This window comes from Micromesistius poutassou (genome assembly GCF_964030765.1).
Source record: "Micromesistius poutassou genome assembly, chromosome: 3".
NCBI classification, from domain to species: domain Eukaryota; kingdom Metazoa; phylum Chordata; class Actinopteri; order Gadiformes; family Gadidae; genus Micromesistius; species Micromesistius poutassou.
In genome coordinates, this window is record NC_140273.1 from 21,048,592 (window position 1) to 21,063,922 (window position 15,331).

General features: G+C 47.1%; 2 protein-coding genes across 5 annotated transcripts in view; one reads left to right on the forward strand and one right to left on the reverse strand.

The window, feature by feature from the left end:
- The window catches only part of kdm4c (lysine (K)-specific demethylase 4C), a 29,033-nt gene extending 20,494 nt beyond the window's left edge, over window positions 1-8,539 (forward strand). For 2 of the 4 annotated variants that reach the window (XM_084465907.1, XM_084465908.1), the window contains exons 18-22: window positions 3,882-4,076; window positions 4,638-4,808; window positions 5,581-5,700; window positions 6,568-6,660; window positions 7,115-8,539. In XM_084465907.1, the coding sequence (XP_084322033.1) occupies window positions 3,882-4,076; window positions 4,638-4,808; window positions 5,581-5,700; window positions 6,568-6,660; window positions 7,115-7,267 (732 nt within the window). In that variant the 3' untranslated portion in view covers window positions 7,268-8,539. The remainder of the gene's footprint in view (window positions 1-3,881; window positions 4,077-4,637; window positions 4,809-5,580; window positions 5,701-6,567; window positions 6,661-7,114) is intronic. The other 2 variants (XM_084465910.1, XM_084465909.1) reach the window with 2 other exon arrangements.
- A 6,660-nt stretch (window positions 8,540-15,199) lies between these two features.
- LOC311341144 (receptor-type tyrosine-protein phosphatase delta-like) overlaps window positions 15,200-15,331 on the reverse strand; it is a gene marked incomplete at its 5' end in the record, with an annotated part of 134,450 nt that continues 134,318 nt past the window's right edge. The window contains one exon of the mRNA XM_084466038.1: window positions 15,200-15,331. This exon is cut by the window's right edge and continues 33 nt beyond it. Coding sequence (XP_084322164.1) covers window positions 15,296-15,331 — 36 coding nt within the window. The 3' untranslated portion in view covers window positions 15,200-15,295.

Consider the following 15,331-nt stretch of genomic DNA (forward strand, 5'->3'; position numbering starts at 1 on the left):
TGCGCCTGAGCATCTATAATTTCATCCCTTAGTCATGTTTGCTCTCAGAGAATATACATCCTGTGTTTTCGGTATATATTATTCATGAGGGCAGTGTCTGTTTTCCTTCCCTTATTCCTTCTTTTAGATAAACATGGTTCACAGCAGATTAGACTTCAGTCTTCTCATCTCGTATCCCCCGACACTGACCGTAATACATTAGGACGCGGAGAGCCTCGCTGCCTCATCAAAGAACCTATATCTGATGCTGGTCATGGACGGCCCGCCACCTCCACAGCACAATAAAACAGCCAGCGGAGGGGGACGGGGGGGGGCGGGGGGAGGGAGGGGGTACCCTCTGGTCCGTCCTTCATGGTCAATGTTGTGCTTCAGGTAAATGGACCACTCTGTCTTCAGGCACTCTATGACCCGCACCCCCCCCCCCCCCCCCCAACCCAACCCAACCCTCAGCACTTTCCACTCCATGTCCCCTTGTCAGAAACACACACACACACACACACACACACGCGCGGCTGTCACAGACTCACACACTGACGGATGAGGGACATTTAGGGACAAGACGAATCCCGCCCAGCCCACAGTGGTCTCGGCCCGCCGTCCGTCGTGTTCATACTGTGTGTGCCGGCGGTGATGGAGCCCAGTGTGTTTAGTAAATGGTGTGTGTGTGTGTGTGTATGTGTGTGTGTGTGTGTGTGTGAGCCGTCGGCTATTGGCCGTGTCCAGTGGTTCTCCTGCTTCATCTTCACACTGCGTTTAGCGAGCCACGTGCCCCAAAACATTGCTCTGGAGCCGGCGTCCACGCAGGCGGGCCAGCTCATTCATCATTTAGCACAGCACGCGGAAACACACATCCGCACTCTGGCACACTAACACACACACACACTCCCACACACATTCATAATTTACTGTGGGAATGTTCTTAACACATGGCTCAACACCAGGATTCAAAAGCAACCCAGTGACTTCACAGGCAAGGAGCGCGCGCGCACACGCACGCACACACACACGCACACACACACGCACACACACACGCACACGCACACGCACACACACGCACACACACCCTAGACTATTCACATAGTCCCACATCACGAGCCCCACCCCGCGCTCCGATATGGGGCAAACATCAACAGCACACGTAAATCCTGCTGATCACACTGCATGGCTGGGATCTGAACCACAGACCAGCACTTAGTCCAGCGCCGTCCGCGTGGAGGTGCAATGAGAGACGGCCTCCCTGAAACGCAGCCTCATTTATTCATCACTCGCGGTGAGGAGGAGTCTAAAAAGTTAGACGTGACCCCAGAGGACCCACATTTCCGAGAAAGATTACTAGAATGAGAGACTTGTACTTCAAGTTTGAAAAGCCTGCCAGGCTTTTGGGCTGCCCTGCAAAACATGGTGCTGGTGAAATAAAATGGCACGCTGTAATGGCAGATATGAATCTGAAGACGGGCCCAACTGATAACCCTAATCGCAATTGCCTCCACAAATCCATTTGAAGGGGTATAATTGAATCAACGCTAAATCCGCTAGATTAGATCAGCTAGTTTAGGAAAACCCCAAGTACCCCAAATGGTTGACTATTTAATTTTTGTACGCACTTTTGTACGGACCGATGAAAAATGAAAAGGTTGCTCAAGGCCAGGGCCTGCGCTATCGGACCGCAAACGCTCATTGGATCCACTTTACAGCCGAAGCATCCCGGGGCCCGTGGGTAACGGCCCTGCTCGCCGCGCTAAACGCAGCGTTACACCGTAAATAAGCATTATGTACCATTTACACGTCTGCTGGTCTCCAAGGAGCTACTGCCAGGAGAAGGATGCATATATATGGAGAGGGAGAGAGAGCGGAGGATATTTTATTGTGGAAGGCGAGAGGGGGTAGAGGGAGAAGGGAGAGATGTGCTATAATGGAGGAGTTTCGTCATTTTTTCCTCATCTAGCGGTGGGGGAAATAAGACGGTGGGGGTGGGGGGAGGTGGGAGGCCATGGTGGAGGGAAACAGACTTGATGGGCTGGTTGGTACAGCAAAACCAGAATGCCGTGCAGGAACATTGTGTTTGTCCGGCAATTTTGTTGTCTAGTTGCCGTTGCTCCACTTGTGCCAGCTGTCCATCACTTGGCGAACTACGGAGGAAATGAATCCAATAACGGACCCGCCTCCCTACTGGTGGGTGTATGACCTCACATGAGGTCGTCTGGTCGACTCCAATTCCGCGGCTCCCTTGTAATGCAGCAGGAAAATAACATGTTCTCATTCGACCTCTTTGCTTTCTGCCCAGCTGTCGTTCTCTCCTTGTTTCTCGCTCTCGGTTTCTCTCTCTCCCTCTCGCTCTCTCTCTCTCTGCCCTTCCCCACTCCCATGGTCTCTCTCACAGCTCTTACTCTCTATTATGCTGAATCCAATTACAGAATTGAATAAATTGACCCATCAGCGTCTCCATCTCCGGGGTGTATTCGCCTGGAACAGGGGAGCGGCGTCTTGGTGCTGCATCCTCATACCACCCTTCCCGAGTGGTTTAGTTGCACGGCTCTGTAGCTGTAGGTGTCATCCCTTCTGTGGCGGGACAGCACAGAGGCCGGGCCGGAAAACCAACAACTGATTGGGGCGGGGTTAGGCCTTGTTTCCTGTTTTTGTTATTGAGAATTTAAGTGTATTTCTACCGTGGCGGTATCTTCAATAGGCGAGGTTCAGATCAAGCATGCGTTGCCTCACATAACATAATGCATTCTGGGATAAAAAAAACGTCCGAAATGCTGGTGATGACTTCCCTATGCGACGTGTCACATGGCTTTAAAAAAGTCGCGGGAGCTCCAGGGTAACTTCCTCCGTCTGCTTTTCTGTGCATATGGTCTCTAATAAATGACATAAGACACTCCCCTCAACTAGTTGGTTGGAATTACCACGTGGAATTTCCCACGTGAGAAATGACATATCTCCTTTCAAAGAGGAACGCCCTCTCCCAAACTATGCTTGTTCAAACTACGAGAAGTGCACCCGTGTCCGAGTTGACGTGGTGGGAACTTGTTTCCGGCAGATGTTCTCAAGTCTCGTGCGTGCACGCGCTCAAATGCAGACGATCTGAAACACGCCTTTTTAGACAGCCTTTACAGCAGCTGGTTCTTAGGACAGGATGTTTTAACTTGCCGTCCAACCGGGGAAAGCTGACTTAGGGCTGGCTTAATTTATGATCGCTGTTTCGCCAACTACGCTGATGGTTTCCAGCAACGTGATTGGTCAATACAAATACGAAGCTAAAGAAAGTGAAACGCTCCTGTTCACCTATGTTTGAGCTCATCTGCTCTCAGACGTGAGCCCGCTTAATCGGCAGTGTGCGCTGGAGACTCCTGAAGGTCATTCTGACCCGTGGCTCTGTAGTAGTGATGGGTCGTTAGCCACTGAAGTTTGAAGGAACGACTCTTTAACAAGAACGAACCGACCTGATTCCCCGTTACAGTTCTCTCTCGTTCGTTCTCCCAGACTCGACTCCCACTCGCTGACTCGCTGTTGACTGTGTTAAGTTAGCAGAGTGGTGAAGAGGGACCGGCCTGGGCGACAACATCCCGATTCCCGAACATGAAGCGCTCCTCAGCTGATTGGAACTTAGTCGTAATGTTGTGTGTTTGATGACCATTTGCACAATCGTTTGAGAACGAGGGAGGGAGCTGAGTCTGACTGAGAACCGCACATTCCGTGATTCACCCGCTACCGGAAACGCAAGCTGAACAAACTTAACAAACAAAACGATTCTGAGCGATTCTTCTTGGCGAACCGACCGACGCGAACTGAATCAAGGAAACAAATCACGAAATCCACCACTAGTCTGTAGGCTGTAGGGGCGCGGCGCTAACCGCCACTCTCTCTGGCCACCTCCGCAGAAGTGCACCTACTGCCACAAGCGCTGCTCGGGGAAGCGGCAGGCCGGCGCCTGCATCCAGTGCTCCTACGGCCGCTGCCCCACCTCCTTCCACGTCACCTGCGCCCACGCCGCCGGCGTCACCATGGAGCCCGACGACTGGCCCTACGTGGTGTCCATCACCTGCCACCGGCACCAGTCGCGGAGCTCCGCTGCGGTGAGTACAAACGGGGACGGGGGGCCCGCGGGGGAACCGCCCGCAGAGGCTCTCTCTCTCTCTTTTGTTGCTCAGGAAAACAAGGTTTGACAACAAGAATTGGAACCCACCTTTTACATTCAGGGTGTTTAGCAGGACGCTTTTATCCAAAGCCACTTACAATAAGAACATTTGTCAGAAGAAAGGGATACAACAATATATATCGCTGTCGGTGCAGTCAGGATGTCCATAGAAACAAGTGCCAAGCACTTACAATCGCGATGGTTAACCCATCCTCCGTACACAACAGAGATGGCTAGGATAAGATGCAACGCAGTGCCAAGTACTATTTTTTTAAGTGCCAAGACGTCCAACATAAATTAATTAGAGTAGAGGAGAGCGAACAATTGCAACATCTGCATTGTATTATTAACACCCAAAACATTCAAGTCTGAACACACTTTGACGCAGTGGATCGACCCACAGGCGGTGTGGATGATGTAATTAAGCGCGTAACTCCCGACACGCACACACGCACCCACCCAGCGGTCTGAGCGGCGCCGTGTGCCCTGTGTGTCCCAGAAGCAGCGGGCGAGCGAGGCGGCCATCTCCCTGGGCCAGACGGTCATCTCCAAACACAAGAACCTGCGCTACTACAGCAGCCGGGTGACGCAGGTCAGCTCGCAGGCCTTCTACGAGGTCATGTTCGACGACGGCTCCTTCTCCAACGACACCTACCCCGAGGACATCGTGGTGAGGCCGCCCGGCGCCGCCGTCGTTTGATCACACCGCACGCACGCACGCACACACACACATTAAACATGCAGTCATAACGCACACACCCAGTACATAACACACATATATAACGCACGCACGCACATAACACACACGCACACGCGCACACACACGCACATAACACACATGCACACACATGCACATAACAACCATGCACATAACAACCACACACACACACGCACATGCACATAACAACCACACACATGCACATAACACACATACACACACACACAAGCACATAACATACACACACACACACATGCACATAACACACACACACACACATGCACATAACACACACACACACACATGCACATTACACCCACACACGCATAACTCAAACACACATAACATACACGCATACTGTTTCACCCATAACACGGACACGCGGTTTACATCACCCGTAACACACATTAGACCCTCTCCCTCAGCCTTTTCTAGCTGCTGCAAGCAAACACATCACACCAGCGTTAATACATGCACCCTTATTCATAAATACACACCAAATTAGGATTGTAAACGTTCCCTGGTAAGAAGAGGGATTTGTGAGACGAGCGGTAATGAGCTTTTGTTTAATTGCAGCAGAATGGCGCTGACAGCTGCTGTGACTGACACTAATAGTCCATTGAACCTATTGAATTCAGCCTCCTCTCCCCGCTGCACCACGCGCTGCCGAGCGCTTAACCCTAGCCCCGCTGCTCTCCCCCCCCCCCCCCCCCCCCCCCTGCAGAGCCGTGACTGTGTGAGCCTGGGGCCCCCCGAGGTGGGGGAGGCGGTGCAGGTCAAGTGGCCCGACGGCCTCTACTACGGAGCCAAGTACCTGGGGTCCAACACCACCCACATGTACCAGGTACCAGCCCCGCACGCATACACACACACACACACACACATGCACGCACGCACGAACACGCACACACACACACACACACCCGCGCGGCACAACCTGGGGTTTGCAGGTTTACTTTTCCAGTGTAATGGGCAGCGGGGGGGGAGGGGGGGAGATGGGAGTTTGCGTGCATATTTGATCCACTGTACCGGTTAACCTGGTGACGTCAACGGGGAGGAAGGATATAGACTCGTGGGGCCCCAGAGGGTCACAGAATTCAAACTCGCTCAACTGACAACACTTCCCAGCGCTGCCTGTTGTCAGCCCCCCCCCCCCCCCCCCCCCCCCACCACCTCCCCAGGTCTATGTATAGAGAGAGAGGAACAGAGAGCAGATAGCTGGGGAAATGGCTGGATGATGTTTGGAGGACGGACATCAATAGAGTGGGGGGAAGAGCTCTGCATATATGCCCCGTGGAGGAGAGAGGGAGAGGGAGGACGACGACGACAATCTGCATTATTCAAACTCACTGAAATATTCACCGCGCAGAAAGACAGGCTGCTGCTGCTTCCACTTAGGCTTTATTTAGTGGGGCTGGGCGTCAACCATTAGACATGCACAACTGACCCCGTGACGCACACACGCACACACACACACCATGGAGCCATGCACACTTATGAGGAGTGGGGACGAACAGCTCTCCATTGTACGGGGAGGCGTGCTTCCGGTAGGAACATTTTGAGAGGCTCGGCGTCCGAGGGCCGTGGAATGTAGGTCGTCGGAAAAGTGAGTGCAGAAGACGACGCGGGGTTTATCAGCAGTAAAATGTCGCCAGAGGGGAGATGAAGTGTAAAAGATGGCTGAAATATGACCTCCTCCCCCCCCCCCCAGGTTGAGTTTGAAGATGGCTCCCAGGTTCTGGCCAAGAGGGAGGATGTGTACACCCTGGAGGAAGACCTGCCTAAAAAGGTGAAAGGAAGACTTGTAAGTGTCCGACCCTGCGGTCCGCTTTAGAGACGGAGCTCACACTCCCGGCCGGCCTTTACTCAGATCAGGGTGGGTGTGACATGACCGGCGCTCTTGTATGTTGGGGAGTGGGCGCCCCCGCGCTAAACGGTTGGTACAGAATGCTCGACTTCAGTGGCTTTGAACTTTTTGGGGAGTGTGACCCTCTCGAGAAACGCATTGACAGCTTTGCATAAGAAGTAGCAGGGGGACACTTTCACATTTTTTTAGACGCTCAGCTTTAAAAACAAACGAGTGGACAATCTATTTCCATTTCATTGTAGGATTATTAGTATTCTTTTTTATTGTACCAAACTAGATATTATTCGCCCACCCCATCATATCCATCACGTTGGGCCCCAGCTCTCCGTGGCCGGACGGCGCGGGGGGACTGTCTTCCTGGCGTAATCCCCTCCTCCCTGTGTGTCTCTAGTCCACGGCCTCCAGCATGCGCTTCCAGGACACCTTCTTCACCACGCAGGTGGAGAGGAAGCGCCAGCGGACCCCCAACTCCCGCTTCCAGAAGGACTACGTGGCTCTGTCGGCCAGGAGCTCCTGGGAGCCACGCAGCCCCAAGGGCAAGTGAGGAGGACCACTGTGAGGAGGAGGAGGAGGAGGAGGAAGAGGAAGGGGTTGGAACCACCTGCAGATCAACGACATGTGAATGCACTGAATTGCGAGAGGGGATTTGTGTGTGTGTGTGTGTGTGTGTGTGTGTGTGTGTGTGTGTGTGTGTGTGTGTGTGTGTGTGTGTGTGTGTGTGTGTGTGTGTGTGTGTGTGTGTGTGTGCGTGTGCGCGAGCCTAGGATCTGTAATGTCCGCACCACAGAGGTCGTGCACAGTGTTAACGGCCGAGGCAGTCTGTACCACCATCCCTCTCCTTAAATCAAGTCTTTCCCTGCTCCATGCTGAGACGGAGAATGGGCCGTGGGTTATCCATTGTTTGGGATCAGTGTATAGGTAGTTCCAGCACGACGAGGCTCAGCGTGTGGATCAGCTGGACGAACAGACGGGCTCTGACGGCTGTGGATGACATCGTCACGCTTTGCCACCGCCATAACGTTTCATATCAGGGTGGCGGGAATCATGAAAAGCACCAACGATTCAAGTGTTTCTTTTGTAGTCGAGTCGTTTTGAGTTGCATGATCAAAAACCCAAAGGATAACGGGCGGGGCAGTGGGCTGCAGGGATCAGGGATCAGAGGCTCTCTTGAAGGGACGAGGAGTCTCCGCTCTGGTGCCGTCTAACAGAGCGCATCACGGCCAAGCTAGCCTATCACATTTGTCAGGGAATAAAAGCAAACAAAATCAAACACAACTTTGTCACACCACCATTTTTAATCGACACAACCACATGTTTTTCCTCTGTAAATGAACACATTTCAAGAGCTGGGATTTTTCTAAGTAGATTATCTACTGTAGCTTTTTTGGCAGGGTTCTGCTGATCTGGTTTTATTTTGTAATTATATTTATGCACTTTGCTTGTTGTACTTTGGTTCCATGTGGTGCTGTTGCGTGTCCGCATGGTGAATTGTCATCCCTACTGCTTGTGATGGCTGAATAACTTAACATCAAGGGACATGAGTCGCCATTGAACATGAAGATGTTGAATCTTCACGTTCAATCGAACAGCGTGCTGATAATAACTTTCCAGGAAGGGTTGTTTGGGAAGGAGGTTGAGTTGGGCATAGTGTTTTAATGTCTGCCCTATTCACAAGTCAAAATGAAACACTACTGTCAGTCTGTGTTTTATGAAACACACTGTTGGAATTATTTAAATCTCTGTATTTATTTTTGGGCTTGCTATATAGATTAAATATTGGTAACTGCCATTAAACAATAAAAAAATCCATATTTGCTTTTTTTAAATAATTTGTGTCGGCTGTCATTTTATATTTAGTCTATTGTCTAATTATTGGAATATTGTTTGTTGAGAAGTAAATGTCAAGGCAGGGATTTCATTTGACTGTTAAATGTATCATGTTAAGTCAGAAGTCCATCATGTAAACCGCATAATAGCTATGAATAGCTATTCATGATAATTGGCCTCGAAATTTCTGAAAAGTGCAAATACTGTATTGGGACAGAGACCAATTAAATTCCACCATTTTGGTTGGCACAGAGATTGGGTCTCTGACATCACTTAATAACTAACAATCAGGGTTTGTTAACCATTACTAATTCACCATTAATTACCATGAGTTGATGCAGTAGTAAGCATTAACTAACTAGTAAACTAATATTTAAATTATTGTCCTGTAATAATTTCTTAATGGTGTTGTACTTATGGTGTTCATGTTAACTTAGGTACTACAGTTTCTTACGATTTCATAAACACTAAAAGTATCACAATTATCAAACGATTACACTCAAGAAGCAAAACTCGGCCCAGATGTGCACCACTGTAAGCACAATGTCAGCCTCACACTTTTTGCAAAACATTAAACACACTTGCATACATTAGACACAAGTATATCTGGATAACACTTCCTTGCAATTCCAAAGCACTGACCACACCTATGGTTAAGCACGGCCATCAGGTACACAAACACATTATTGCTTAATCGTAGACACCCCAATCGGGTTCAAGAAATATAAAAAATGCAGCAGGTAAGTTCACCTGCCTTCACTTTAACCAATGGATGGAGTCTGAATAAGAGTGAGAGGGGGAATCAACAGAGGAGAAGAAGGAGGTAGAGGAAGAGTATTCAAGATTCAAAGGTTTTACAGTTAATCTGTCACATACTCGTACAGGATATGCAGTGAAATGTTTGTGTGACATACTATATTTTCTGTGCTTACTGTAAAAAAAAAAAAAAAATACAATAGAATAAAAAAATTTAAAAAATTTAATATAATAAAATACAATATATGTTTTAACAATTGAAGAATATTATAAATATATGTAAAATTAAAACTGGATAATCAGGGAGATGTACAAAATGTATTGTGCAATGGCCAGCGTTAAAGTGTCAAAGTGCAGGGCGAGGGGTGGGGGGATTGTGGTCCGATATCACCTGGGACAGAGGCCCAGCCAGAGGTCGAGGTGGAGGTAGAGGTAGAGGTAGAGGTGGAGGTGGAGGTGGAGGTAGAGGAAGAGGAAGACCTGAAGCAGGAGAACGTGCTTGAAGAAGAAGAGGACCAAATTTCTCCCTCTCTCTCTCTCCCTCTCTCTCTCTTACTCTCTCCCTCTTTCTCTCTCTCCCTCTCTCTCTTTCTCTCTCTCTTCCTCAGGCTGACCTTTGGTGGCAGGAAGGCAAACTCATGCACATTTTCTGTTTTACAGTCTTGCACACACACACATGCACACAGGTGTGCACAACACACATATTGTATGGACACAATCACTTTGGGAATTGGTGTGCTGTGGGTTAACCCCAGCCATATAAATACCATACACACAGTACAGGCACACACACACACACAGACCACACACACACACACACACACACACGCATGTTTGCACACAACTAAACACATGGGCACACCTACACACCTACTTGTGTGCACACATGCGCAGGACCAAATTGATCAAATGTAAATCGCGCAACACTAGTCGACCATGTCCATGTCCACGCTGAGGGAGGCTGGACTAAGAGGTCAGCCAAATCTCAGCAGATATTCAGTGGCATCTGTCATAAGGACTTTTCGACGGCTGTGTACTTCATGGACAGTACTCCATTCACTGAAAAGTAGAATTGTTTAAAGTGTTCAAGGTTAGCAACAGCAGTGTGTAACTGGTTCCAACAGAATTAAGTCATTTGAAGCGTGTGTGTTTCATTTGGTGACAAAATATGGTTTTGATAAATTATAAAGTTTATTATTATAAGAGTTTTAGAGTTAGAGTTGTAGAGTTTTTCATTTTGCAAAGGGTCTGAGGTGTTGATTGTGTGTGTGTGGTTGTGCTAATTGTGTGTAGTGTTTTGAAAAATCTGGCCCTGTTTTGAAAATCGTGCTTAAGCAATTGAAAAAAACTGTAATGTATACATTATTTAATAGGATTAACCCTAACTGCTAATGCTACATAATAATGCTTATTACTGCAAAAACTAATGTTAATCAATGGTTATTAATCCTGTTTCATCCTGCTGGACAGACAGGCAGACAGATAGGTTTAGACCCCTGACTTGGAAGGCTGTTGGGTAGACAGACAGACAGACAGACAGACAGACAGACAGACAGACAGACAGACGGCCTATTAAAGAGAGTATCAAACGATGATTCAAAACAATGATAGCAAACGAATACATTACAATCACTAAGTAAACAATAATTATATTGCGGGTCTTCCTTTAGGGTTCTGATCCTGCAGGTAAGTAATCACCTGGTAGGGGTGAGAGCTGTCTGCACACACAGATTATTTGTATTTATTAATACCACGCGGGATTCAGAATGTTTATGTTTAGATTTTTTAAACATCCTCCCTTATTGCTACATTTAATTATTATTAAAAGGAGTTACAAAAAGCTACTATTTGGTTATTTAATTGTTTTAGTTTTAAAAAGCTCACTTGTAGTAAAATGAACTTAGTTTAAACTTAGTTTATTTTGCCTCCGGTAGTCACATGGGGTGAAGCCCGTTGCCATGGAAATGCAAACACAAATGGCGGACCAAGTGCACCTTTAAGCTACATCCATGGACAGATATTTTTTGAAGTTACCAAGTTCCCACTTGGGAATGATGATGAAGATGATGAAGGCTAAGCTATCACCCCAGCAACAGGACTACCACTTTTGAGCCCACCTGAACGTTCATTAGATAGAGAATCTGATTTATTGTTCATTATTTGCTCTTGTTTGCTGTGAAAAAAAAGCTGAAATGGAGCTATAAATAATTGTTCCAAGTGTGTGTGCCATTGGCAGTGTTCCACCGTAGGGAAGGCGCCATGTTTAGAGGCCACTGCTGGTTCTGCCTCACAAGATGGTGGCTGTGGTGACATACCGTCACGTCACTACAGGAACGACGTTAATCATTACAGATAGAACAAGAAGTCATTTCACTTGAGTTTAATTGTAACAAATAAAACTTGTGTTGACACAGAACAGAAATCCATACAGACCTCTTTTTTCCCCATTTCGCAGACTCCGAGAACCAATGTAAGAAAATAAAAAGCACTTGTTTTACTCGGAGTAGGAAATAAATAAACAAATAAAAGCGTACATTTACAGACCAATTGGAACTGATTCATGTAACACCATAGTTTTTTTTGTCTTCATACAATTTATAAACTCCAGTTTTATCCATCTACATAATATCATTTGGGGGAGGGGTTATATAACACTTTGTGACAATAAATTCTCAATGTGACGTATTGCACATCGGCGTGTCTCACAATCGGTGACTTGAGGTGTGTACTCCCGTTGTATCACTCTATAAACCAACCACATTTAATAACGTATTTCTCTCTTTTAGCGGATGATCCTCTGTGTCGTGTGTTATTTACATTTACACAGCCGTGTGAGTATAACAGGGGTTGACTTTCCTCATGATTTCAAGTGCAACTCCTTTAGGGGACTTGTGGGCTACGAGAGTGTTACTAGTGCATAGTACAAAGAGAGAAAGTGCAAGTCTTCCCTTCACAGGTGCGACCAGGGCGGGGGGCATCTCAAAAGTGGTACCATGCATATTCAAAACAACAACAGGGCTTCTGTAAGATGGGGACGACTGCAACCGGGTCCCTTGCACGGTGACACATGAATGAATACGATTTGTGAGTGTATATATATATATATATATATATCTTTATATATCTATATATATCTATATATATACACATATATATAAAGATGTACAAAGATAGATATATTTATATAAAGATGTACAAAGATATATATTTATATAGATGTATGTATATATATATATATATATATATATTTATATATATATAGATGTATGTATATAGAATAAAAATCCCTATGTAAGCTCTGTGTCTTTGTACAGACAACACTAGCACCCAAAACGTCTCGCAGCCTTTGTCAGTAAAGGAAAATACATGGAGATGCAAACACAGAGAAACGAAACTGAAACTCTGCATGACTCACGGTCTAGGTATGCCAGGGTTCAAGGTGGGACTCGTGACCGCGTACAAAAGAACGTGGCTTTGTCATGTTTCTCTTTTTCAAACAAGAACCTCCACAGTCCAGCTCTACACACTAGAATACTACATGCTAAGTTACTGTGGCCTTTGCTCCTGCAGCCCACTCACAGTCGTTGCCAACATTGGACGTCTGTCGGAGAACGACGGCCGCCGGACAGAAGTTGTCTTATAAAGGTATATACACATTCCTTGTGCAAGAGTCCCAGTAAGAGAAGTGGGTAAATGTGTTTAGTATGCGAGGGACACAGCTTAAACGCTTTACTCCCAATCCCTTTCTTTCGTTTTTCCTTTCGGGGGGGAAACTGTTGAAATGATTGGATGGATGAAAAGAAATACAATGTTTTCTTTGCTTGATTTCAAACAACCAGTCCAGATCAATTCTCCCATAAACTATTTCACTAACAGAACACACAAAACATATCTAATACACAACGTAACAAAATCATACAGTGACATTCTTATCACAACCACGCAGCCACACACACACGCACACACGTACAACATAAACCTTTAAAGTAACTATATCAAAATAGGCGTGTAATATAAGGCACTAGAAATCTAAAATTAAAATTCTTATTAGATGCTGTTTGTAGTTGAATTGATTCGCTGTTTTCCATGTGACACAGATGGACGACATCATCGACTGGCGTCGTGACATGACAACGATTAACTTCCCAGGTCAGAGGTCATATTGAATGGTGCAGAGAGCAGTACACCCCTTGTTTTGTTTGGAAAAAGATCGTTATTATCATCATCGTCATCATCAACATCATAATCATGGCATATAACTGTAGTTAGTGACTTGACACAAAAATATATCTACTAATAATACATCTACTTATTGCACACTGAATCAGACAGAGAGGAAATTCATACATGTGAGCATTCCAGTGAGAAAGATAATTTGTGTGCCCTTCAATAATGAATTATAATCTTCCTGCCCTTTACCTTCCTCCCACTCGTCTTCACCCCCCGCCCCCCCCGCCCCCCCACCCCCCACGTCCCTGCTTGGAAAAACAAAATCTTTTTTCTGGACATATTTATATTCATATTTTTAATAAAACCTATTATTTTGTGCATTCTTTTCTGTCTTATGTGATATATAAATATGGAAGTGGTCTGCACCTGCACAAAAAGCACATGTTAGGAGTGCGTGTCTGGGGGGGATCTGCAGGTCTCAACACTGTAGTGTGTCCGTTGTGCGCCGCCAAAACGTGCACACACACACACACACATCGATCACATATAACACGGCTTGGTAGGTTTTGTAGCGACGCTGTGTGTGTGCGTGTGGGTGTGGGTGTGTGTGTGTGTGTGTGTGTGTGTGTGTGTGTGTGGTGGTACATTGTGTGCTAGTAGACATGAGTGTAGCGGCTAACGGCGGCGTTGGCTAACACTGCTCTGTGAACACGTTCACACTGACTCTGATTGTACACATTGAGAACCGTACCGCAGGGAAAAGAAAAGTCGGCAGAATACAAAAAGAAAACATTTTGCAACCTTGCCGGCGGGTGACGCGCCAAGGTCAAAAGTCAGTAAAAAAAAACTACAACAGCAACAAGGAAAATGGAGATACACATTTTGCGGGGATATTTAAAAACCTAAATGGATGTTTAACATGGTGGTACACCGTCGGGCCCGTCCCATATAGATCTGCTTTTTATCTGAAAATGTGGACAATAAGGTTGAAATGGTGTTTTTGTATTTGTTCATCTCTGTTTGATAACGGTACGGTAGAAATATTGTCTTTTCTTTTTTTTTTTTTTTTTTTTTCACTCGCAGGAAACGAGAGTCTGTTTCCAAAACGAAACAACATCTTGAGTCTTTTTTGATTTGGATGTGTTTGTGTTTGGGTAACGTCCGTGTCCTATTGGCAATTTATCTTCCGCACAAGTCTCTCTCCGGTGGCTGACGGCTCTGTCCGCGAGGCTGGGATATGATGCTGATCCGAGCTGCTATTTCTAGATGGTGTCCCCCCAAAAAAACACACTGAAAGAACCAGCGAGAAGGTTCTGGGCTCTCCCCGAGGTCGACCAACACTGCAGGTACTCTCCTGTGGTCTGTGGGCTGGTGGTGCTACTCTGGTGCTGCGTGGAACACGACCTTCACATCATCATGCAACCCCATGGCTTCTCACACACAACCAGAACTAAAACATGATGGATTTATTACTATAATTCTTCTTTTTGTCTTCCACCCCGTCCAGCAAGACCGGTGGGTTGATTCTGGGCTTTGGGGGTGTGGCGGGGTCAGCACCTCTGGTCCAGCAGACGGCTATGGCTCAAGAAGAGGTGCTCAGTCAGGGTGCGTGGTTCCCCCCCCCCCCTGTACACGCTCTGTGATGTAGGGGGGGATATAATCTCTTGGGAGAGGGGGGAGGTGGTCGGGGGGGGGGGGGGGGGGGGGGGGGTGAGGGGGGGAGGGCACCCTGTGGGCGCAGAGTGCACTGCTCTAGAGCTGCTGCAGACACAGGCCTAGGGGAGTGCACTGAGCAGGGGGGCCGGTCCTGGGGGGCTGTTTATGTTGCATAGTGGTCGAAGCTCCCCAGGTACTC